General features: G+C 39.6%; 2 protein-coding genes across 3 annotated transcripts in view; one reads left to right on the top strand and one right to left on the bottom strand.

Moving 5' to 3' along the window:
• The window catches only part of PIGF (phosphatidylinositol glycan anchor biosynthesis class F), a 35,342-nt gene extending 26,280 nt beyond the window's left edge, over nt 1-9,062 (bottom strand). The window contains exons 1-4 of one of the 2 annotated variants that reach the window (XM_043990148.1): nt 8,870-9,062; nt 6,276-6,527; nt 2,654-2,745; nt 19-135 (exon numbers count right to left, since the gene is read on the bottom strand). In XM_043990148.1, the coding sequence (XP_043846083.1) occupies nt 19-135; nt 2,654-2,745; nt 6,276-6,503 (437 nt within the window). In that variant the 5' untranslated portion in view covers nt 6,504-6,527; nt 8,870-9,062. The remainder of the gene's footprint in view (nt 1-18; nt 136-2,653; nt 2,746-6,275; nt 6,528-8,869) is intronic. The other variant, XM_043990147.1, reaches the window with a different exon arrangement.
• A 28-nt stretch (nt 9,063-9,090) lies between these two features.
• CRIPT (CXXC repeat containing interactor of PDZ3 domain) lies at nt 9,091-26,042 on the top strand. The gene is made up of 5 exons (XM_043990149.1): nt 9,091-9,273; nt 21,066-21,131; nt 22,223-22,277; nt 24,243-24,346; nt 24,815-26,042. Exons 1-5 carry the CDS (start codon nt 9,258-9,260, stop codon nt 24,877-24,879), a joined length of 306 nt encoding a protein of 101 aa, XP_043846084.1. The 5' UTR covers nt 9,091-9,257; the 3' UTR covers nt 24,880-26,042.
• Nucleotides 26,043-26,572: the final 530 nt, after the last annotated feature.

The raw sequence follows: 26,572 nt of genomic DNA, 5'->3' as shown, positions 1-26,572 counted from the left end.
CAAATAATTACAACTTACCCATTTTTAGTGAAAACTCGTAGCCACGCTTTGATATTTGGTCCTAATAAACACAAACAAGGTAAAGTGGTAAAAGTTGACAAAATAACAGCAAATAAAAATGTTTCCAGCATCAACCTAGAAAGAAATCAAACAACAATCATAAATCATTTCCAGAAATTGTAAGTCCTTTATATAATAACATAATGATTAAAATAGGCCACCTTTACAAAATCAAAATTTTTTTCTAGCAATTGAAAAAACATCTCTGGCCCCTAGCCCCAGCTCTGCCAGAACCCCAGACACTGCCATACAAACTGGACCCCTAAGCTACACCATTGGCCTTGATTCATACCTTGGCACCCAAACCTTAGAACTCAGGAACCTTCCTACCCTGCAACAGGACCGCCTACATGTACTGTCTCCCCCATTTAGAGAGTGAGCTTCTTGAGAATAGGAATTATTTTTTCTATTTGTATCTACAGTGTTTAGTATATGGTGAGCACTTAAATGCTTTCACTTTCATTCAATTCAATCTACCAAAGGAGTTTAGGAGATTAGTACATCATGCCCATACACTGTCTAATGTATATGTATAGGAATTCTAATCAGATTACCTGCAGGTTACAAAAGTATACTTTGGTGAGATACCTCTTAGAGTAAAATTTTGTAGATATGTGACCACAATAAAACAATCTCTGGCCTCTATTTATAACAAAAGTATGATATTAACCATTTCAATAACCAAGAAGCCAAAAAAATGAAATGAAATTTAAGTATGCAGATGAATTATTTTCCTTGACCTCCATTCAACCTCACTTCTCCCATACCTTTCTTTTTCCACATTTATTCACATCCATTCCAAACAAATCTTCAGCAAACTTGAGACTAGTTTTCTAAGTCAATCACTAATTCACACTAGTTTTCTAATTCAATCACTAATTCACACCAGTTTTTTAATTCGATCATACAATAATCTAATTCAATCACCTGCTCTCCTATTCATGACTCAGTTGTCTTTTTTAGAGTCAAGTAATAGTATGTCATTAAATTATTTAAGGATGGGGCCAGCCTTTCCCACCAACTGCCAACCAACTGCCCCTCACAGGGCTGACAAGCCATCCTAGCTGAGATGAGGGGTAACATGTGCCAGACAAGACAAACCACCACCACTACTCTACCTTCAAATCATGACAGAGACAGCACAAGACCCTGAACCTAAGAGACTTATGAGGAGGATCACACCTGCTTCCAGTCGTCCCCACAGCTATCACTGAAGAGAAATCACCGAGGGGGGGCCCAATTTCCTTATCATGACCAGCAACAATACCTGACCAACTGTCACCAACAGGCATATAGGAGTGGCAATGCTCCCTGGACCACCAGTCCTGCCTCCAATTCAGCCCTCACAGTCATCACACGGTAAAGCAACTCGAATGGAAAAGGGGCCAATCATCCCCAACTGCTCACCAATTGCCATACACCAAGCAGGAAAACTGGCCTAGCTAAAGCCTCGAGGCACCTTTAGGGAGAGACCAGAAGCATGTGCTAGTCAAATCACCACGACCACCTTGCCCACTATTCCCCCCTCAGACCCTGATGGAGACAGCTCATAACTCTGAACCTAAGAGCCTTAAGAAAAGCAATGTTTCCAGCCCAGTGCCCTAGCCATCATTCTGGGAAGAAAATCCTGTGGAGATACAGTCATAGCCACTCAAGACACAAAAAAGTTCCTGCCACCAAAGTCCTTGGTACCATCAAATGGCTTAACATCAGAAACTAATATGATTTTCTCAATGAAAATGACATTAAAGAAGAAACATTACTATCTGCTTTGTAGATGCACCCTAAAGACCATGGGATCTTTCCACGTTACTTGCATTTTAACCCTTCCATATGCATTGCCTTCCCCATTAAATATGAACTCCTTGAGAGTTGGCCCATGTTCTTTCTATTTATTCTCACGATGCTTCGCACAGTGCTTTGCACATAGAAATCATCTTAATAAATGTTTCATTCATTCATTAAATAACCAAAGTATTATTCAAGTTTAGTATGTATTTAATCACAAAAATCACTAAAAACTAAACTTTAGTAAACAGAATACAAAACCCACTAATTTATATTCTGCTAATTTAGAAATTGGAATTATTCTAAAAAGAGTTAATCACAATGTTACTTTTTTACTAAGAAAAAAAAGCTTATTAAGTCAAGGGATTATGTAAATAAAATGATAAGAGATCTATTTAGCAGGCTTAAAATAAATGGTTTACAGGCTTTTAGGTGCATTCATTTACTTTAGTTCAATGTGCTAAGTATAAATCATTCTTTGGCATTTAATATTATTTTTGCAGATTCTCTAAGTATCTCAACAAGGCAAGATTTTTGAATTTCTCACATGTTAATGAACTCAGAAGCATCAAATGAATATAATTATCCTACTGTTCCTACTGTAAAGAAAAGAAAAATGACAACATTGACCTTTGATTTATTAATAGCAGCCACTATTAAGCTACAAATACCACATACCTGGTATCCTAGTGGGTCTTCTTTAACTATAAACATTCTCTAATGTGCACCTCAGATTGTAAATGAGTTACCAAAGAATGTTTACAAAAAAAATTTGTGTGACATAAGATGGTAAATTCAGACTTACTCTATTAGTGGTGCTCCATATAGAACTATTATTGCATGATAGAGTAGGCAAGATATAAAAAAGTAGACACAAGATTTCAGAAGTCTGGATATCTAAAAAACAAAACAAAAAATGGAAAATTGTGAAGGTAGCATTATTATTACAAGAGCATCAAATTCATCATATCCTTATATCCTAATATCCTTAGCACTTCAGGCAGCAAGGTGGTGCACTGGATAGAAGGCCAGGCCTGGAATCAGGAAGACGTGAATTCAAATCTAGTCTCAGTGTACTAGCTATGTGACTTTGGGCAAGTCACTTCACTTGTCTGCCTCAGTTTCCTCAACTGTAAAACAGGGATGATAATAACACCACCAAACCTCCCAGGATTTCTGTGAGCCTCAAAAAAAATGAGATGATAATTTTTTTTTTTTAAGTGAGGCAATTGGGGTTAAGTGACTTGCCCAGGGTCACATAGATAGTAAGTGTTAAGTGTCTGAGGCTGGATTTGAACTCAGGTACTCCTGACTCCAGGGCTGGTGCTCTATTCACTGAGCTACCTAGCTGCTCCCAAAATGAGATGATAATTATAAAGCACTTATTAGATAATGGCTGGCACACAGTAAGCACTGTATAAATGTTAACTGTTATTACTGTTGTTATGAGGATCAAATGTGTTAATATTTATAAAGAGCTTAGCATAGCACCTGGCATGTGCTTAATAAATGTTTTTTTTCCTCTCTTCCCCATAAAAATAAATGGGGTGGGGGGAGAGAATTATGAAATACCTTGACTTTCTACAGATTATACTTTGGGTCAAATCACTATTTCATACACAATAAAACGCTACAGAACACTGTGTAAATCAAGTGCCAATTCTGTTTCCCAACCCTGGAATCCTGGGTTGTAAGGTAAATACAGTGCCAGAACGCTGTTTATATGAGTACAATATTAAAGGCCACAAGTTATCTTCATTAATAAATATATAGTGACTGCTATGTAGTTTATATTTAAATAGGACAAGGAGATATACAGAGAATAATAACTGACATTTACATAATCTTTAAAGCTTGCAAAGCACTTTTCATTTGATCTACAGCAACACTGGGAGATAGGTTCTACAGTAACTACTCTTTTTTGTACACAAGAGGAACCAAGACTCAGAAAGGTTAAGTAATTTGCCCACTGTCACACAGCTAATAAATGTATGAGGTAAGCTTCAAAGCTTATGTTCATAATTCCAAGTCTAGCACTTTATCCACTATGCCATACTGTCTTCCACTTTATAAAATCTTGATGAGGAGTGAGCATGGTATTGTGGAAAAAGTACCAGCTATGGCAGGGTCAGAAGACCTAGATTCAAATCCTGCCTTGGCTACTTACTCTTTTGTGATGGTAGGCAACTTACTCTAACTCTCCAAGCCTTGATTTCCTCATTTGTAAAACAAGGGGGTGGACTAAGTTATCTCTAAATTCTCTTCCAGCTCCAAATTCTAAGATGATAGATAAAAGACAGAGTCCAGGTTTATGTATTAAAAGCTGGAAGAAACCTCAGATAAACTTACTGTAGACTACAAGAAAATTCATTAATCTATATCTCTATGATTTTGGACTTTGTGATCATCCTGAAAAGGGCTCCAACACTTGTAACAGTTGTGGAGAGGGTTCTATTAAAAAAAATTGTGAAAATGCTACTGTATTACTTCTAAGAACCTTCTTATCCTAACCTTATGATCCAATGGTCTAGTCCAACCCTCACACTCATATTTTTTTAATTAAAAAAATCAAGGAGGGGCAGCTAGGTGGCGCAATGGATAAAGCACCAGCCCTGGATTCAGGAGGACCTGAGTTCAAATCTGGCCTCAAACACTTGACACTTACTCGCTAGCTGTGTGACCCTGGGCAAGTCACTTAACCCTCATTGCCCTGCCCCTCCCCCAAAGTAAAATAAAATAAATCAAAGAAACTAAGGACCAAGAGATTAAGTGGCTTGCCCAAGGTACTATGGATAGGAAATGAATTTTTTATTTTAAAATTAGAAGGAAATAAAACATTTGGGAAACTTGCACTTAACAGCAATGTGGTAAGTAAATAATCAACAGAACAGAATTTATATTACATACATGTTAAACTTTATATGCAGAAATTGGCCCACCTATATACTGGCCAATATGCCTAAAACCTGGTAGATGACACATGCCCAAATAAAGCTTTAAAAAATTTTTAAAACACTAGATTTTAAAATAAGGCAATTTAAAATTTCCTTTAAGCTGACAAAGTACTAAAAATTGCACCTGAAGACATTTCAATTTATTACAGCAACATTCAGTTTCCTATATTATAGTGATTTGACCAGTGTTTCAGCAAGACAGATTTAATATCTGCAAACCAGCTTTTTAGTCATCTTCATTATAGACTAAAAAAAAGGATTTGCTTAGGAATTCCATAATACATATTGCACATCTCCCCACAAAATATAAAAAAAGACAGAAATCCAGTGCATTGGGTAGCTCCTCTTTGGAAGTTTTTTTTCGGTTTTGTTTTGCTTTAAATTTGAACCTGTGATTTCTCTGGGCGTAGAAAACACCCTGGTGACTGATAACTCTATAATTTATAGTCTTAGAGTTGCTTAGAGCAGGGCTTCTTGAACTTTTTCCACTTTCAACCCCTTTTCACACAAGAAATTTTTACATGACCCCGGGTATATAGGTATATAAAATAGGTACACATAACCTTTTACTGTTGCCAATTTTTCGAGACTCCCACATTCAGTTACTTGACCAATGTGTAATTTAAGATTCTAAATGTGGACTCTAATCTGTTCCCCCAGTTTTGGGGGAAACTGACAAAAATCACTGATAAAACAAGTTTAGGTTTTTAAGAGTTTATTGAAAAATAGAAAGAAAAAGATTGAGAACAGAATTCCAACAGCCTGGCATTCCTATCTTTCCTCAAATTTCCTGTGAAGTCCTCTGCCACCACCACCACCACCATCAAGTCAGGTACCCAAAAGAGCGAGAGCTCTCCACGCCAGCTCTCTTTCCTCCTTCCTGTCTCCTCCCGGAAAATAGGAGGCTCCTCAAGTTGATTGACTGGTAGCCTTGATAGGCAGCACCCATGAGCAAACGTCATTTCCTGACGACAAGGAAAAGCCAAATGGCCTTGCTCTCTGAGGCATTTTCCTTATGGTGGAGCTTTCCCACAGCAAGTCTCCAGTAGGTGGCATCATTCCAATCATTACACCAATATGGGGTCAAGACTCACAGTTTAAGAATCCTAGAACAAGGACAAGTTAAGTGACTTGCCCACAGTCAGTAAGCAAGTATGTGTCGGAAGCAAGGCCTTCTTCATCCCAAAGTCAATCCTTTATGGCATTTATAGGCAGATGAAATAAGAAGTCAAAAATGGATGAAACTGTAAGGAATACCAGCCTTCATAAAGTACTAACCCCTTATACAACATTAGTGAGCCCATCTAACAAGTCAAATTCCACTAAATTAAAAAATAAATTTGATTAAGAACAGCTGCTAATTCACTGTTGTCAAAATCTAAAGGGATCTGTACTGATTTTATATCTTAACAACTCCATTCTTTCCTCAAAAGACACAATTCCCCAAACCAGTTATTGTAAAGTAAATCTTACCTTATGTGAAACTGAGCTTCTCTTAGAAGAAGGATTTGGTTTTACTATTAAATACAATACTATATTGACAATGGTTACACATATAGAACAAATGCACAACCATGTCAGGTGTGTTTCCAAGATAGAGAAGTCCTCCAAGAATAAGGATGGAATGAAGGTAGTTAGAATAATGGAAAATACACAGAAATGGTGAGCATAAAATAGTTTCTTGATGTCAGTATCTTTCATGGTGCTTCCTGGAAGGTGTACCCACTGAAAAGCAAATTGAATTTTGTGAAAGACTGGCATGCATCACATATAACAATATGCTATATTTGTCCTAAACATTTCAAATTCTAAAACAAGGAACTTGAGCTTAAATTAACTCAACCATAGTGAATACATTTTAGAACACAAATAGAATAGTAAATTTGATCATAGATTCAAACCTGTTACCAACTCCAATAGCATTATATCTTCTGCCCATGTCTAGTCTTTTACTCATCCTTTCTTTGCCCATCTACAGAACAAACCACTTGCTATTCTTGACACCAGAGGTGTCAAACTTAAGAGTGCTGCCCAAATCAGATTAAAATATAACTGGGAGGGGGCAGCTAGGTGGCGCAGTGGATAGAGCACTGGCCCTGGAGTCAGGAGTACCTGAGTTCAAATCTGGCCTCAGACACTTAACACTTACTAGCTGTGTGACCCCGGGCAAGTCACTTAACCCCAATTGCCTCACTAAAAAAAAAAAAAAACTGTCTCCTCAGGTAAGAGATGGTCACTTGCAAAGGATTAAAAAATTTATAAGCCTTTGGCACTAGTCACTGCTAGAATCAAAGCTATGCATTGGGGAACCCCTTAAAAATAGAATTTCTGTCAAAAATTGTTACTGTTTCTTACATCTCCAATATTACAGTATCTTATTTACACCTCCTGTCAAATGCTAAGTGACACCACATGGACCTTCATAAAGCACTGGCCTAGGAGGCAGCTAGATGGTGCAGTGGTAAAGCACTGGCCATGGATTCAGTAGTACCTGAGTTCAAATCCGGCCTCAGACACTTGACACTTACTAGCTGTGTGACCCTGGGCAAGTGACTTAATCCTCATTGCCCTGCCAAAAAAAAAAAAGCACTGGCCTGGTATCACCTGGAATGTTTAATCATACCATCCTGAATCAAGGAACACCAACTTCCCACAAGTCAACAAGGATTAATTAAGTACTTATGTGCCAGGCATTTTGCTAAACACTAGGGATACAAAGAAAGGCAAAAACAGTTCCTGCCTTCAAGAATCTCACAATCTAATGGGGTAGACAACTTGCAAATAACTATGCACAAAAAATATCTATACAGAATAAACTGAAGATAATCTCAAAGGGAAGGCAGTAAGCAGCATCAAGAGGGAAAAGCAAAGGCTGCTTGCACAGGGAAGAACTTTAGCTGAGCCTTGAAGGAAGCCAGAGAATGCCAGGAGACAGAGAGGAAGGAGAGAATTCCAGGTATAAGGGACAGCCCATGTACAGAGCTGGAAGACTGAGAGATTGTCCCTAGATGCTAATCATACTCAGTTTGAGACTAAGGAACCTCTACTATTATTAAAAAATAATAGCTGGCATTTATATATCTTTAGCTTTGCAAAGCACTTTACAAATTTTATCTAAGTTTATCCTCACAACAATACCGGGAGGCGAGTGCTGTTGTCTCCATTTTAGAGATGAGAAAACAGGCACAGGTTCAGTGCCGTGCTGAGGGTCACACAGCTGGTAAATGTTGAATTTGAATGGCGTCTTTCAGACTCCAGGTCCAGTATTCTATATACATTGCGGCACCTCGCTGTCTCTGATCTCTTAACGTGGCTACAGCTAAAGCTAAACCCCTGAAGAAACCTACATATGGGGGCGAGTCTAAATTAAGTGTAATAGACAGGAGACTGCGCGTAGACTAAGGGCTCTTTTCGACTCCCAGCTCGGACATTTATTTGATGTACGACTCTGGACTCAAAACTCTTCACATCTTCAGTACCCGGTTTCCTCATCTGCAAACCCGCGGGATTGGTCTAGAATAGATAATCTCTCACAATCCAGTCCGGATCTAGGATCCCACAAGAACAAGGGGGAAACCGGGGACAGTTTCCCACAAATCTCGTTCTGCTTGGAAAGAGAGCCTTTTCACGAAGATAATCTACCCACCTGCAGACCAGTTAAGTTGGACAGGTCATTTTATTAGTCCAGGGGGCCTCCGTTTCATCCTCTAATAAAAAAGAGCCGAACGAGTGACCTCTAAGGCTAGTTCGGGCTCTGTAGGTGGTCCGGGACCCTGGGATGCATTACTCCCCCGCCCCGGGGCAGCTTCCCAGCGGGCATCATCAGATAAAGGGGACAGGGTACATCAGAGACCGCGAGGAGGTGAGGGGGCCCCTGAGTGACAGCAGGCTGGAACTGAGAAGGGCGGAGAAGAGGAAGCGGGGGCCGTTCTACCGCACAGCCGGGGGCTCGGAGGAGGAGCTCACCGCCCTCCCTAGAGCAGGAGCGCAGCGGAGGGAGGAAGCAGGGCCCGGCTCGGGCACCGCACAAGCGGAGAGGGGCGTGGCGACCCCCTGTTCTGTCTTACCTTGAGCCTCGGGCCCGAGGAGACGTGGGTGGGAGGTAAGGCAAAAGCCAGCACCTGAGGCCGAGCTCCCGCCCCCTCGGCTCTCAGGTGCGACTGGGCGACGCGCTTCACGCGCAGGCGCACACACACGTGCGCGAGCTCTTCCTCCGTAATGGCTGGGAAGTTCCAGTAGCCAATCGCAGAGGGAGAGAGGCCGGAAAGAGGAGACAAGTCCCGCCCTCTTTTCACTATTACTTCTGCGGCGTTCCAGGTGAGGGGGTGAAATTAAGGAGGCGGAAGTCAATCCTTTATGACCCGGAAGGAGGTTCCTGGACGTAGGATTGTTTACATTTCGAACAAACCTGTGCCTTTAGGAAGGTAGTTAAACCGACTTGGTCGCTCTGACAGGATGGTTTGCGAAAAATGTGAGTGAGGGGCCCTAACGCCCCTGGAGGTGGGGGTGGGGACGGGGGAGAAAGAGGGAACAAAGATGAATGCGCGACCCCTGCCCCATTTCAGTCCCAAGCCCCTTAAGTTCCTTGTGCTCCTCAGCCTCAGGCGAGCTGGATCCCGACTGCCCCCCACCCCTGTGCCCTTTTTATACGGCGTTCCCTCTTCTTTCCGATATCCACAAGGCCTGCCCTGTCGCCTCTTTCTTCTCTCTTTCTCTCTTCATCCATGACCCTCCTTTTCCCCGGCTCGAGGCCAGAGCCTGATTGAATGTGTCGCATCTGAACAGGCGTCTGGTCTCTCGTTCTGCTCCACAGATCCACACTGTCGCGCTATTATCTTTCGTCACTCGCCAGCTCACAAGACTTCCGTAGCTCCCCAGTTGCCCCCAGCAGTCGGATCATATCATATGTGAATGAATCATTTGTACTTACATATATATGTAATTAGTAGGATCATAGATTTAGTCAGATACCACATATGTATGTTAAACGCAAATTTTGCAGATGAGAAAACTGAAGAGTAATTTGTCCAAGTAATAAGTGACAGAACAGGGATTGAAAGGAAGGTTTTCCGACTCTAGAAGTGAGGGGAAGTGTGTGGGGGGGGTGCTTCCCCACTGCACCCGGTTGACTGGATCCTGTGTCCTCTATCCAGGTCCATCTTCAGTGATTGCCATTTCCATCATACCCTGCAGTCTCTTTCCTTAGTCCAGATTTGAACATTGATTTTTTTTTTTAAGTCCTTCAACCTTGATTTTTAAATTGATCATTCTCTTCTCTTAAAAAACAAAACCAAACCAAAAAACACCACCCAGGATCGTCCCTCCTGGGCCCCAAAAGATGCCTTTCTCATTACTAAGTTTCACCTACCCTTTTCTCTCTATCAAGCCCTGCCTCTATCAAGTCTTTTAAGGTCTAGTTTAATTCCACTTCTGTGGAAGCCCACTGTGATCCTTCTACCTCTCTAATATCCAAAAGAACAATAATGATTCTAACACTCATTTGATACTTAATCACACTTTCTAATTAACATTTAATATATGTGTGTGTGTGTATGTATGTATGTGTGTACACACATATCTTTTCCCTAATGAGATGACAAACTCCTTAAGAAGGACTGTTCTCATTTTTTATTCTCCACAATGTACCCATTGTAGGCAGGTAATCAGTCCATCTATAAGTATATATAAAACACCTTTTATGTGCCAGGCAATCTGGTACGCATTGGAGATACGAAGAAGGGCAAAAGACTATCTTTTCTAGTAGCTCAACATGCAAAACAGCTATATATAAACAAGACATATACAAAATAATCAACGGGCACTGGCATTAAGGGGAAGGCATTATTAGCCTTAAGTGGCATCAGGAAAGGCTTTCTGTATAAGGTGGAATTTTAGTCAGGACTTGGAAGGAAGCCAGGAGGCAGAAATGGATATGGAGAGTATTCCAACTATGGAGGACAGCCACTAAAATGCAGTCTGGAGATGGAGTGTCTTCTATGAGGAACTGCAGGGAGGCCAGTGTCACTGAATTGGAGTAGAAGGTGAATAAGGTGTAAGAAGACTAAAAAGGTAGTTGGGGGCCAGGTTGTGAAGAGTTTTGAATGCCATAGGATTTTGTATTTGATCCTGGAAGTCATAGGAGTTACTGGGGTTTATTGAATGGTAGGTGATGTGGTCAGACCTGCCTTTTAGGCAGATCATTTTTCAGCTGAGTGGAGAATTGACTGGAGTGTGGAGAAACTTGTGGCAGGAGTACCAACTAGTGAGCTGTTACCAGGTGTGAGGTGATGAGGACCTACATCAGGGTGATGACAGTGTCAGAGAAAAGAAGAGGGTATATATGATTGATGTTACAATATAATGATAAAATAATACAATAAAATGGGGTGGGGGGGAAGTAAGGAGCTCAGGATAACATTAGGTCATGACCCTGGGGGACTAAGAAGATAGTGTTACCCTTAATAGTAATAGGGAAATTAGAAAGCGGGAGGATTTGAATGGAAAGATGAATTCAGTTTTGGATATGTCGAGTTTGATATCTATAAGACATCCATCTTGAAATGTCTAATAATGTCTAATAAGCAGTTGGACATTCTAAGGTGGACATCAGAAGAGAAGTTAGTGCTGGAAAAGTAGATCTGAGAATTATCAGCATGGAGATGATGATACTCGAGTCCATGGGATTGGGTGAGATCACCAAGTGAAATAGTATTGCAGGATAAGAGAAGAGGGTCCAGGACAAAGCCCAAGACGGCCCATTACACCTTTGGCTGTCTCTGCTTGTTTTTTTCTTTCCTTTCACAGAGCAGAAGTTCACTTTGTTCGTCAGCATATGAGTAGAAGCGAAGGCAGTAAATAATGGGAGTGATCCCAAGCCACAGCTGATGGGCCATGATCAGCAATATGATAAGGGGGCCAAGGACTCCAGTTGAAGAGGACATTGTAGAGCTGAACTGGTTCACCAAGGGGGCACAGTGGGGAAGAAAGGAGACTAGTTCAGGAGTGATGGCATGGGAAGGAACTGAGTTTTTGAGGGATTGGAGGTCAGTCACACTGGACAAAGAACAGGACTTGAGATTACAAGACAGAGAGGCAGAATGACAGTAGACCATCATAAGGAAATTTCAAGAGTTCATTATCTTGGAGGTAGCACATTTGTGGGTAATGTCAAGAGCAAGGTTATGGCCATCTTTGTGTGTAACTGAGGTGGAGCGGTGGAATAGGTCATATAAAATGAGTGAATTGAGGAACTGTGAATTTAAGGTGTTTAAAGAGAGTATCAGTGTGTATGTTGAGGTCCACTATGAAGGAAAGAGTTAAGGAGGAGAGAAAGATTGTGATCTAGGCACTGAACTCCTTGAGGAAAGGAGAGAAGTGTTATGGAAGCAGAAAGATAACAACTACCAGAATTCTAATTGGGGGTAGATCGGGATTGAGGGAATATTAAAGGAAGAGGGGCTACTGTAGCATAATGATGTAGAAGAAAAACCAGAAACTGACAATCTGGAGCATGGCATAGTGCAGCTTCCCTACCTCCATGCAGGAAGGTGGGAAACAAGGAGGAAATGGGTAAAAGTGGGAAGGGAGGCCAAGGAGACTGTTCTCAGTGTGAGCCAGAACATGGAAGAAGTGAGAAAAGCAAAGATTTAAGATGAAAGCAGGTTTGTTACCTATGGAGCAGTGCACAATGGAAGGCGTAGGTGCTTTAGAGTGAGACATTGGGGGTTTTGAGTTGAGAAAAGGACTGTATCAATACAGACGAAAAATGGGGTTTGAATGATTACAGTCTGGGTTTCAGAATTACTGAGTATGGAGAGGATATGACTGGTGGGAGTTTGTTAAGTGACAAATGAGTTATAGTGAGTTTTCCATAGGGATTTGGCCTCAGAGTGAAAACCTGTGTGGGTGGGTGTGTGCCTTAAGCAACTCAGGTAAGGGACTAGTACTGGCAGCTGAAGGAATGATGTATTTATTTCGCTTTCTCCCAAGACAGGAGAACTGAGGGGATAGATTGGAATGGCATTTTCTCCCCTTTCTGCAAAGACAGGAGGCTGGTGCATTATGGAATGGCTATTCTCTTCTTTCCAAAGAAGACAGGAGCCCTGATGCAATAGAATGGCACTCAGCAAATATTTGTTGAATTAATATTATTATAAAGTGGGTTTCTGTAGTGTAGTAGAATTAATATTATTATATTCTTGTTTCATCCAACTTAGTGGATGGAAGAGTATGATTTTATTTTCCACGGAAATAAGGGTGCAGGGAAAATGGGATTAGGGCTTGCTATAAACAAAATTGTGAGATCATTTAGCTTTTTGCCTGTGACTTCAGCCCCATTTTTCTCTCCCCTTTCCCCTACACTATGCTCCCTCCCTTTGAGGCATTCTAACTAAACATTGTTTTTCTCTGCCTCCATTCCTAGCATGTCATCCCTTGTCTACCTACTTTCTCCTTTAATCACTTTACTAAATTTCCCAAGTATTTCTTGAATACCAGAATAGGCCTAATACTGTACTAGCAGTGCTGTATTAGGCACTGTGAAAGATATAAAACAATTATCAGATATGTTCCATGCATTTATAACCCTGTTGCAAAGATCAGTTCCCAGAATGTTAGAGATTTTATAGTCTAATCCCCTTTTCTTACAAATGAAGATACTAACACTTTAGAGAGTGAAGTGATTTGCCCTTGATCATGCAATGTTTGGCAGGGAGCTGGGACTTCCAAGGTCAGATGCTAATAAAATTGAAAAGATTAAAGAACAGTGTAAGGCCTTATGTAATTCAATTTATAATGAATGTAACCATATTCTGGTAGGTAGGTACAGAAGATGCTGAAAATGGTAGCTGGGGGAAGAGATCATTGTTTGCTGGGGTTATGATGGACAGTAGCTTAATCCGATAAACTACTCTGTGTTCTTCCATCCCCCCAAGTATATTTAATATAAAATTTTAACAGTGGCCTTCCAGAGAAACTGTTGCAATGTATTTAACATTTCCAAAGGCTTCACTGGATGTCCTCCCAGCCCCACACCTGAAACTCAGCATGACCAAAACTGAATTAATTTTCATTCCCTTGAAAAACCCACCTTTCGCCTAACTTCTCTATTTCTGGGGATGGTACCACCATCTTCCTTTTTTTCCAAACTGGAAACTTCAGTACCATCTTTGATGCTTCCTTCTCCCTCACACCCACCATACCATCTCATCAGTTCAGCCTGTTGATTCTACTTTTACATTATTACCTAAGTAACCTTTCTGATTCATTCATGTGCCAGATCCTTCCTAAAGCTTTTCCTGATTCTCTTGGCCACTCCTTCTAGGTGAAAGTACTCTTCTTTCAGATTTTTCATAGTATTTTGGGGTTTTCTTTGCACTTAGTGCTTTTTACTTTAAATCATAGTTATCTGACTTCTCTCCTGTGATAGATAGTAAGCTCCTTGAGGGCACTCTCACGTTTCTTCTGTATCTCCAGTGCCCAGCACAACAGGTTTGAAGCCCATGTATCCTTGTGCTCCAACTCTTAACTGCAAATCATTATATAATATAAGCCATACACTGAAAGAAATGACAATAACTATAGGAATTTTGGTCTAGATAGGAGTAGGCAGTGATGTGAGTAACTAAAGGAACAAAGACCCATTTTTCTTCATTAAAGAGACACTTAAGTGCCTGGTTTGCTGAGCAGGAGTAGATTCAAAGATAAGTAAGTCATGGTCTCTCCTTTCATAGAGTTTATATATAGTGAGGGAGGTTGGGTAAGACATGTGCATAGATAAATTTATTAGCAATACAAATTGTAATATAACAAATGCATGAGCATAATAAAGAGCTTTGAGTTCAGATGAGGGAGAGATCCCCATGAAATAGGGGAATGGACTAGAGGAGATTCCTGGAGTTCACCTACACTTTTCAGGACACAGGGAGATAATGATAAAATGAAAGGCATGTCTCAATTGGCCGTCTTTCAGAGAAGTGAGTAATGGCACTTGTAACAGTCTACTGTATGATACTAGATGTTAAATCCCTTGCCGGCCTCATTTGTCTTTATGGCTGCATTGATGCATCTTGTATGGTTTCTTGCATATAATAACACCTCTCTTAGATACAGTGACTTGAAGGTACATCACTCACGATAACCCTCTAAAATGTTAGCTGCAAGTACTTTCCCATTTTACAAATGAGGAAATCGAGGCTTTGAAGGGTTCCGACTTGTCCACTAGACTGTGTTGAGCGAGGTCTTTTCAAGCAGTGTAGGGTAATGGAAAAGAACTGCAGCTGGAGCTCTACCTTTAACACTCCCTGGCTCTAGTACCAGAGCTTTGTTTCCTCATCTGTAAAGGAAGAAGAATCAAAGCTGTTGGACCTGGCTCTCTCAGAGTTGAAATGAAATGGTTCAAATGAGATCATGTACATGATATGCTTCGTAAATCTGAAAGCTTTTTCTTAAGCTTTTGTTACAAGGGAGAGCTCAATAGGTAGGAAGAGCAAGATACATGTGGAAGGGAATGTGCTGTGAAATGATGATGATCTCATAAGAAATAAAGTAAACCCCCCCTCCCCCACCAACCATAAAGCATTGCATGTAAATGCAGGCCGCCATTGGTGTAGTTTGATTCTGGTCCTGCGCTCTTTGCATCATTAGATGGCTTGTTCAGGAGGTGGGTCATGAGTGGATGAACAAAAGTATTTAGCTGTTGCCTTGGACATTTATTGGTAATTTGGCTGCAAGCAATCATTTTGACTGTTTTTTGTTACAGCCTTATGCTTTGGAAATTTTTACTTTTCTTTCACATTTCATTTTGGTAGGATCTTATGGCTGAAGATTAGTCCTCTATAGAAAACATTTCTAAGACAAATTTCTAAGACATTGAAATCTTACATAAGATCTCTAGCATCTTATATATTATAACCAAAGAATTAATAAATAACTTTTTTATATGTGATTGCTTTGGGTCTTAGTTTGACTTTTCAAAGCATATTAATTTGCCAAAAGTGTTTTACCTCGATTTTCATTTGATTTGCCAGTATTGCACAATTTTGTCACTTGATGGCGCCAAAAAAGGCAAAGTAGAAAACTGTTTTGAAAGGTGTGTGTGATATTTGTGAAGTCCTAGACTTTTTTTTTCTATTGGCGAGTTTCCTTACAAATAAATCATTTTATCTCATTAAATTAAATCTCATTATACCTGTGCATGAGGTAAATTATCCCTCATTTCTAGGTAATAACTGAGTTAGGGAGATGAAGTGAATTTCCATAATTACAGAGCTAAGTTAGACCTAGCTTCTACCCTAGCATTCTCCTATTTGGAAGCACACTAGCCAATTGGTACCAAATCTTTTAATACTATGTGACAAATCTAATGGTTGCCGCTCGGAGAGTTACTGCCTTTTATGGGGTTGTTCTCTAACATGTAGTTCTCTTTGGGTGCTCAGGATGTTGTAAGGCAGGACCCCAGGCCATTCCCTTCTGAGCCCAGTTAGTACCTGGAACAATTTTAGCAGAATATTGGCTTTTTGCTATAAAAGTTCTTATCTTCTAGAAGCTGTCTCACTAGTCTTTGGCTCAGATACCTCTAGAGGTGAGGGTAAGATCAGTCATATCCAGAGCTTGGAGGATCACCAGGAGCATGATACAGACCTCTCTTTGTAGAGCTTGACTCTGATCCCTCCAGCTGCTAGTGCCTGCCTTCCCAAGCTACCTTGTATTTAACTACTTTGCACTTAGTCACCTTGTACTTGTATATGCCCTTACTGTCTTCCCCATTAGAATGTAAGCTCCTTAGAAGTAGGCATTGTTTCGTTCTTTATATCCTTATCCTCAGCACTTAGCATAGTGCCTGGCACATGCTTGTTGGTTGTGTACTTTATGGCATAGAAAAAAACAACTATACAAACCCAACCTGTGAGTATGGTTTATGTTGCACAGTGCTACAGTGGAAAGAGCAATCAGAAGATTGAATTTGAGTCCTGTTTTTGAAACTTCCTTGCTGACCCCCAGCAAGTACCTGGATGAATCTGTGCTTCAGTTTCCTATCTCTAAAACAGTGACAGTAATGCTTGCATTATCTGCCTCATGGGGTGCTTTGCAAGGAAATTGCCTGGCAAACATTAAAATACTGTTCAAATGTAAATTATTATTGGTATGCTATAATTATCAAAATTTACTTTTGAAAGTAGATGAAGATTGGTGCCCAAGTACCATCACCCCAATTTTGTAGACACAAAGAAAGGTGAGGCTGAATGCCCAGGGTTACTCAGCTAGTCTTTGGTAGAGTCAGGAATAAATCTCTGTTTGCTTTGCTACTGGTTTTGACATTAGATTATATAATAATTGAACAATTATTAAAGGCAGCCTACTTCAGGACTTACACCATACTCATTTGTTTCTAGGCTGAAGCCCTGATAGGTGGCCCATTATAAAGTTTTTAGCCAGTGGTAGTGAGGTAGAATGGGCCAGGCCCAGAAGCACTGTGAGATCATTTCTTGGGCTGACTGGGCTTGGTCCAAGCAAAGCCTTTCACAAGTACAAGCACCTGAGGTTAAAGCAGGGGGTAGTAGGTCTTTATAAGGAATGGCTCTGGTCTGCTGTGCCAGACTTGGTCCAGACTATCTCTGGTGCTTCCTCCTAATAATAGCCCTAAGAAAAGGGTCTATTCTTTCTTGCCCTTCTTGTTTATTTTTAGTTCTGTGGTCTCAGTAGTCAGGTGAAACTGGGTGTGGAAATGTCTAAATGAATAGCTGACAACAAGGGCCATTTAAAGCCTCTTGAACTATTTTTGGACTGAAAGCTTTGGTGAGTGGACATTTGTGTAGGAGATAGCTTGGCCTCATGATGTATGGCCTTGGTGTTCCTTTTTTTAATTTATACAGTAAATTAAGCAGCAGTTTCATTTTTCAAGGGGAGAGATTAGCCTTCACTTTCTGTCCTCTCACTCTTCTTAACTCTTTACAATCTGGCTTCCAACTTTAACATTCTACAGACCTTTCTGCAGCCTTTGGTATGGTTGATCACTGTTTTCTCCTTGATACTCTCTTCCTTCCTAGGTTTTCAGGACATCTCTCTCTGTCTCTCTCTGTCTCTGTCTCTGTCTTTCTCTCTTTCTCTGTCTCTCTCTGTCTCTCTCTCCCCCCCCCCCTCCCTCCCCTGGTTTTCCTCCTACCTATCTTTTGCTGGATCCTCTTCCAGTTTATACCCTCTAACAGTAGGTGTCCCTCAAGCTTCTGTCCTGGCTCCTCTTTTCTCCTGCTATACTACTTCACTTGTGAACTCATCAGCCCTCATGGATTTAATTACCATCTTTTTGTAGATGATTCTCAGATCTACAATTCCTGCCCCAAACTCTCTGCTGACCTCCAATCTCACATTTCCAACTGCCTTTCATATCTCTCAACATCCAGTAGACATCTCAAACTAAACATGTCCAAACCAGAACTCATTATCTTTCTCCCCAAACTCTTCCTCCCTCTTACTCTGCAGGGTAACACTATTCATCCTAGTTCCCCAGGCTCACCACCTTGGAGTCATCCTGTACATTTCACTGTCTCTCATCCCCCATATCAAATCTGTTGTCAAGGCCCATCAGCTTTACTTTTGCAACATCTCTCCCATATCTCCACCCCACCCCACCCCTCTCCTCTGCCAGTGCCACCCATCCTGGTGCAGGCCCTCATCCTCATCACTTTAAGCCCTTGCTGTTGCAATAGCCTGCTAATGGATCTGCCTGCCTCAGATCTTCTCCTACTCAAATTCATGCCCTGGCCCTGAAGTGGTTTTCCTAAAGTGAAGATCTGACCATATCCCCCCACCCCGCAATAAACTCACTGGCTCTCTGGGATCAAACACAAAATCTGGTGCTCAAAGCCTTTCGTAAACTAGTTCCCTCCTACCTTTCCAGTCTTTTTTTTTTTTTAACACTTGTCTTTCTAGGATTTTGAGTTCCAAATTTTTCTCCCTCCCTCCTTTCCCTCCCCCCTCCCCAAGACAGAAAGCAATCTGATATAGGTTATATATGTATAATCACATTAAATATTTCTGTATTAGTCATGTTGTGCAAGAAGAATCAGAACAAAAGGGGAAGAAACAAAGAAACAGCATGGTTCAATCTGCATGCAGATTCCACAGTTCTTTTTTCTGGATCATTTCCAGTCTTCTTACAAAACTTTACTCCCCTCCATGTACTCTTTGATCCAGTAACACTGGCCTTCTTAATATACATGCAGACATATATGTGTATCTATGTACATACACTTGTGTGTATGTGTATATATGTGTGTGCATATATTTGTATGTGTAGATACATATACATACACACATATATACACAGACATATATATGAGACACTCCATCTCTCTGCTCAGGACATTTTCTCTGGCTGCCCCCTGCCCCGCCATGGCCCCCCCCCCCCATTGAAATGTTCCTCACTTTAAATGTATAATATGAAGACATAAGGGACCTAGTCAGCATGTCAGTAGGACATTTTATAGAAATTTACCTACTGACTTTCCTGGCTTCTTTTAAGTCCCAGCTAAAAGTCCAAGTCCATCTTCCATGGGAAGCCTTTCCTAACCACTCCAAATTCTAGTGCCATCTGGTTATTTCCTTTTTACCCTACATATAGCTTGTATATATTTGCTTTGTTTGTAATCTCCCTCATTAGATTGAGAGCTCCTTATAAGCAGTTAGTGACTGACTTGAGAATAGAAGAACTCAAGCCCTAGATACCTCATATACTTACTGACCCGATACCAACTGGAACTCTGCTTTTCTGATATAACTGGATACAGAATTAGGGAAGATGGAGGAGATTACCTTGTAGCAGTGAGGTCCCATCTTAGATTATATAAGATGAAGGCATAATGGACCGAGCCACCATGTTGGTAGAACATCTTCTAGCAATTTAGGGATAGGATCAGAAAAGAAAATGGTAACCCAAGCCTGGGCGTTAGCAGGTCATGAACAGCAATAGGTAATGGGGCATAGGATTCTAGGACAAAGGACAGTATATTATTGTTAATTATAGGATCAAGACTATAGAGAGAAGAATTGGTCCAGATTACTGTGGCAAAGCCTTAGGCAAACAGGAAGCTGAATAAACACCTCAAGCCACAGTCTTCTCAGCCAATAAAGTCTTGGGGACAACTTCATCACTTTTTAGGAAAAAACTCACTTAGTTTATATGGCAGGGACCCTAGTTCTACCCAGTTTGGGGAAGCATGAAAAGACCAACTAGTACCAGAAAAGTCTCTTCCAGAGAGAACAAGATTTCTGTGACCACTAGGAAAATGGATAAATTATGAGAAGTGACATAGGATGAAGGAGAGTTATGGAGGGAAGGTGAATGAGGGTAGAACCTGAGAATGGGTTATGGATGAGCTAGAAAAAATTAGTGGGGAGTAAATGAATGAGGGGTTTTCGTTTTAGTAGAGCTACTCTAAATTACTGGGATTAGGGCAGAAGGAGTTAGGAGATTAATAGCCATAGAACAGCATTACCAGTTAATCCAGGTGCCTGGCCTACCAGATACTGAAATGATGGGAGGGTAAAATCCCTGGAAATAGAGGAATTTGCTCTCTGTGGCTCCCCCTCCTTCTCCAAAGGAGCCAGGGTGGGGGACGGGCAGCAGGGGGTTCCAGTTGGCATCTGTGTTACTAAGTGCCAGATGTACCTGAGTAAACTGAATTCACAGTAACAGGTCCAAGGCATTTATGGTATTTTAGGAATAAAGGGAAGAGGGTTGGCACCTCATCTATATTTGTTAATGACCACCAGCAGGACTGGGCCATATGTATACAAATCTAGGTTTTTGACTACCAGATTTGCTTAGAGTATACATATGATAAAAGTCTCCTTGTAATATCCTTTGCTCTTACTAAATTGTGGACCTATATTTGTAATACATGTTATTCTTGTCTCTTTCAATCGGTGTGATTGCCTTTTACTGTAGTATGTCCCTCTTTATTATTGTGAATCCTAGAACACCGGTATCAAACTTAAACAAAAATGGGGGGCCACTACATCATACAGAAAGACCTCTGCGGGCCATGTATTGATTTTGTTTTAAATGTAAAGTTATCTATATTTTATTTATTTTGTTAAATATTTACATTGTAATCTCTTTGGGACAGTACTCAGGATTGTTGTGGGCCACATGAAGCTATATTTGACACTAGTGTCCTAGACACACTGTATTCTCTTGAAAGTAGTCATTCATGCTAGGTAATAGTCCCGTACTTCCCTTAATTTCCTTTGTTTTCATAATAGGTGAAAAGAAACTTGGCACTGTTATTACTCCAGATACTTGGAAGGATGGAGCACGGAACACTACAGGTACTGCATGTTTGAAAAAATAACCTAAATGCGATTCTGCTGACATGAATTAAACTATTTCCAACAATGTATTAATTTCACTTTTACAATGTAGACAGTATCTTGCAAAGTATTTGATATCTTATTTTTTAATTCATTGAATATTTGAATATAGTTTCCCTTGATAATTCCGTGGTGTGTTTCATTCAGCCATTTCAATTAAAACAATTCAGTTAATTATGAGGTCAAATGGAATGCCGTATATGAACCCTGTATCTTTGAAATGTAGAAAATAAATAATTTGTGAAAAATTAAAACAAGAAGCTATTAAGGAATTTGCTCTCAAGTTTTGGTTTCACTTACTTCGAGTAGTGCGTCCTCTAACAAGAGAGTTGGGTTGTTATTTCGTGGAAAAAATAATATGAGTAGAGGAATATGGCCTCCTGTAAAGCAGTGAGTACCACTGGGAAAAGCTCAGTAAAATAAGACCCTCCCTGATACTTCATAGTTGTATGATTATTGCATGGCACTTAAGCTCTAAACTTCATGTTTCCTCATCTTCAAGTTGAGAAGTAACACTTTAGACTCTCAACTTTATAAGATGGTTATGAAGAAAACACTTTGTAAAATTTAAAACATTCTAGAAATTAAAGGTAGTCTTGGTTTGTTTGTTTGGTGTGTGAATGGAAAAGGTAACCTCAATTGAAACATGGAATTTAATGTTATTGGAAAAACCACTTGAAATAGTTTTTTTGAATGAAAAAAAATTTTTTTATTGTCATGACATGTTTATAGAGCACACAGGGTGCCCAGCACCATGCTCATTATCCTGGTGCTCACAGAATTTAGTTAAGTTAAATATGGTGCCATCCCTGAAGTACTCCCTAACATCCAGAGGTTATGATTGGCTTTTTTACATAAATTTTTATTATGTAATAAATAAAATTACTTGAGTGGGCTCTTAAAATTTGACTTTTAAATCAGATTTGGGAGGGTTTCCCCATGAAGACTATTTGACTATACAGCAAGATTTCAAAGAATAAACTTTTTAACTAGTTGTGTTGGTATTATGTGATATAACTGAAATATATGTCTGTTTTGTTCATGCATAGAAAGTGGTGGAAGGAAATTAAATGAAAACAAGGCTTTGACTTCAAAGAAAGCAAGGTGAGTCGCAGAGCCTTAGTAGAGTTACAAGGGAACTTTTCATTACTCCTCATGATAAACACTTATGACAAAGGTATTTCTAGCATATGAGTCCATAGTAGGAATAGGAAAATCTTGGGGCATGATGCCACTTGTTTGTTGGCATGCCTTGCTGGTGCCAGCTAAGGGTAAACTTTCATCACCTATGTGCTCTCCCCACTTCTATGTCATATCCCTGTTAAACTCCTATTTATGTGGGTTCTCTTTTCCTAAACATGGAAAATTGATGCTGCTCCCTTCTTGTAACACTGCTAGAAGACATGATTGTTGTATTCCTTTTCCAGTTTTACTCTAGGATATACGCCACTAAACAGCAAAATACTGTATTGGTCCAAATAGAAACCAGTTTTCCTCAATCTTGTGTAAAATCTACAGTCGAAAATTAGTGGCTTGGGTTTTTTTGTGTTTACCTATGTATGTTTTCTTTCCTTTCAAACAGTTATCATTTTAGAGGTGTGACCTATATTTCAACCATTGTAACAACCTCATCTTAATATGCAAAGTGTATTGGGTTTTACATCAGATATGTCAAGTAAGAGCAGTTGGCAGCTGAGGCCTGAGTGCTGCCTGAACAAGACTAAAATGTAATTGGAAAATGTTTAGCAAAATAAATTAATTAAAATACAATACATTATAAGTACTGTTATTTTATTTTATTTTATTTTATTTTTTTGGTGAAGCAATTGGGGTTAAGTGACTTGCCCAGGGTCACACAGCTAGTAAGTGTCAAGTGTCTGAGATCAGATTTGAACTCAGGTCCTCCTAAATCCAAGGCCAGTGCTGTATCCACTGCGCCACCTAGCTGCCCCAGTACTATTAATTTTTAAGTCAACATGCAGCCCTTTGAATTTGATGCTACTGGTCTACATTATTTTGGTTGATTCATTGCTTTCTTCTGTTGCTCAGATTACCTTTGGCTCCCACATTGTGCATTGAGATCCCACTTTTTTTTTAAACTTTTAATAACAACCTTACTATTACATTATTACTAACTATACTTCCCATTAACCTTCCTTTCTTCCTCCCAAATTAAAAACACAAATGGGGGACTAGAGGGTGGAAAGTTGTAACAATCAAAATTAATCCACACTATGGCCATATACAAAAATACTCCTTTTTTCATCTGGTGTCCATCCCTTCTATAGGAAGAAGAGTAACATCTTTAGAGTATTTCCAGGTCTCCTGGAGACTTGATTCTTTGATTTTATTCATTAGTTTCAAAATTGTTTTCTCTTTATGTTGTCTTCATACTGAGATCCCACTTTTAAAAAAATATATTTAAAGCTGTACTAAATGTACATAAAACATAGTATCTGTTTTAAGTTAGTATTCTAATTTCATTCTAATTTCATTCATGCTTCCAAGTTTGTACTGAGAAAAATAATTAAACCCTGAAAAAAAAATCCTTAAAGTTGAATAAACCAAGCTTGTTGAAGGCAAAGATCATGTATGTTTCTTATATTTTACATGTAGCCAGATGGGGAAACGGACTCACAAAACAAGACCTACATTTTGATCACCAGCTTACTGTCTTCTGCCGCCTCTATAACTGACATGTCATTTTAAAGTTTGCAAAGCACTTAACATATATTACTTTATTTGGGCCGCACAGCAATCCTGTGAGACATATGCCATAGATATTTATTATCTCCATTTTATGGATGAGGAAATGGGCTCAGAGATGTTAAGTAATTTGTCCATGATCACACAACTAGTAAGAGCCAGGGCAGGATTTGATCCCAGGTGTTCTCCACCTGGTCTGGTAGTGCTGGTACTCTGTAATGATTATGGTTGATTCTCACTGTATATTTTCATAAGAAGCCTTAAACCAAGAGCAAAGCATTATACAGAAAGTTTAGTATGAAGTCCTTCTGCATATCAGTAGCTACATGTATCTTATTTTTCTCTTTTTTTCTCCTTATCTAGATTTGACCCATATGGAAAGAATAAGTTCTCCACTTGCAGAATTTGTAAAAGTTCTGTGCATCAGCCAGGTTCTCATTACTGCCAAGGCTGTGCTTACAAAAAAGGTAGGTTTGTTTAATTCTTGTCTTGCATTCATAGAAAATTTTATGCCTATAATCAGGATTTATTGGGTGAATATATAAAAGAACATAGCCATTAATAAACATTCATGGGGCAGATAGGTAGTGCAGTGGATAGAGCACCAGCCCTGGATTCAGGAGGACCTGCATTCAAATCCAGCCTCAGACACTTGATACTTACTAGCTGTGTGACCCTTGGCAAGTCATTTGACCCTCATTGCCCCACCAAAAAAAAAAAATTAATTAATTAAATAAACATTCATACTTTGTTTTTTTCTTTCTAAAAAACTTAATTTAAACTTTGGCCATAGATAAAATTCTATGTTTTTTAAAAATTCTCTTTCTGGTAAAATAAAACCTTGTAAACTTAAGAATTTCCCTAAAGAAACCAAGCAGCTGCTGTTATGACAGAGACCGATGACATGATGCATGCCTTATTTTCTTTTATTTCAGGCATTTGCTCAATGTGTGGCAAAAAGGTTTTGGATACCAAGAACTACAAGCAAACATCTGTTTAGTTGCACTGATTGACTTTCTGACTTCCACTTTTATATTTCTATGTGATTTTTATTTTCTGCTATATGTTTTCCAAGGTATAACTTGTACATACTAGTTTTAAACAATATTTCAAGGCAAATGACTAATATTAGACCAATGTTTAGAGTTTTCCTCTTTTCTTCCAAGAAATCCTGTATGGTATAAAATATAACTACTATCTATAATAGGTAACATTTTTACAAACATTTAATAGGCTTTATTAATAGAGCAGATTGAATGAAAACTATTTTCCAATGCTTTAATGCACTTTGTACTGACTATATTTAGTTAAATCATTCCCCCCTTTTTTTCTGTAGATATTTTTTCCAAAGGGATGAGAATGTTAGAAGTTTGCTAATATTGCCCTGACAGCAGTGAACCTGGGCAACCAAGAGCATCATTTGTCTCCTGTGGCAGGATGCCTGGCCCTTAGCACCAGCATCCTTTAGTTAATCAGAATTTAAAAGGGCAGACAACCCTTGAAATTTAATAGGGCTTTATCAGAGACCATTGTGGCTGAGGTGGCCTTTCTGCTTACCCACCTACTGATTAGACCATCCTGGAGAGGGTTTGAAAGTTTTCATTTTGATATTTTCATTCTTATAGAAGTAATCCTTCTCCTGTCCCTCTGCCTAGGTTTCCCCCACCCCCAGCTAGACAAACCCCAGGAATATAAGCTGCAGTAGTGTTTCTGTGAATTCAGCCAGTGTTAGGAAAGCTAGGAGAGTGGCCATGCTGACCAGTGTGGGGAGACATTACGGTTGTTTGTGAAAGCCCCACCAACAGAGACCAACTTCTCCCTCTTCCCCCCAAACATCGATAACAGGCATGCTCCAGGTGATATGAATGGCTAACGTTGCCAGGATTGTGTATGTAAAGTCCCCCAATCCAATATTGGATGTCCTGGAAGAATGTGCTTGCTGTACCTGCATAGTGCAGGGGTCTGCTGTTGAAAGCACGTGCTTATTGCGAGACAGTTATGCAGCAAGGTAAAAATCTTTTTTCCTTTTAAAAGTTGGGGTGTATGAGAAATATGAAACTGATTCAGTCCTTAGGAACTCCAATGTAGGGTATAAATACTCTGTATTTTTTGTTTGTTTTGAAATGATTATGTAAAGTAATTAAAGTTGTATTTGTCATTTAATTGTTCTCTGGTTTCTTTTATGTAACTTTTTTTCCCCAGGATTTATATTTGTAGGAGTTCCCAGCCATGACTTTGTTCTATGATGGGAAAGTCAAAAACACATTTCCCCCAGGTCTTCACTGCAGGTTGGTTCTCGGATAATGAAAACCAGTTTGAAAGCCAGGATCACAACAAATGATGATAGATTATTTCCAAGGAAAGGAAGAAAAACAAGAATTTTTCCCCCTCCCCCCATATTTTGCAAACTTACACTGCTCTTATTGCTCTCATTATTATATTTAATATTACATTTATGTCCCTTGATTTATTCAATTAAATAAACATTTTTTTAAAATTATGCCTTCTATGTGAAGATGACATGTTGGGTGCTTGGGATACAAAGACAAAGTGAAAAATAGACCCCAGAGCTTAAGTTTTCTTGGGGTGATATCACTGTTTATACAAAGGAGTAAGTTTTAAAATAGTACTAGCTAGCAGTTCTGTAGCATTTAAAGTTTGCAAAACACTTTGCATTTGTTATTTCATGTGAT

This window comes from Dromiciops gliroides, chromosome 2 (genome assembly GCF_019393635.1).
Source record: "Dromiciops gliroides isolate mDroGli1 chromosome 2, mDroGli1.pri, whole genome shotgun sequence".
NCBI lineage: Eukaryota > Metazoa > Chordata > Mammalia > Microbiotheria > Microbiotheriidae > Dromiciops > Dromiciops gliroides.
The sequence above is the reverse complement of the archived record's forward strand: the minus strand, read 5'-3'. Positions and strand labels throughout refer to the sequence as shown.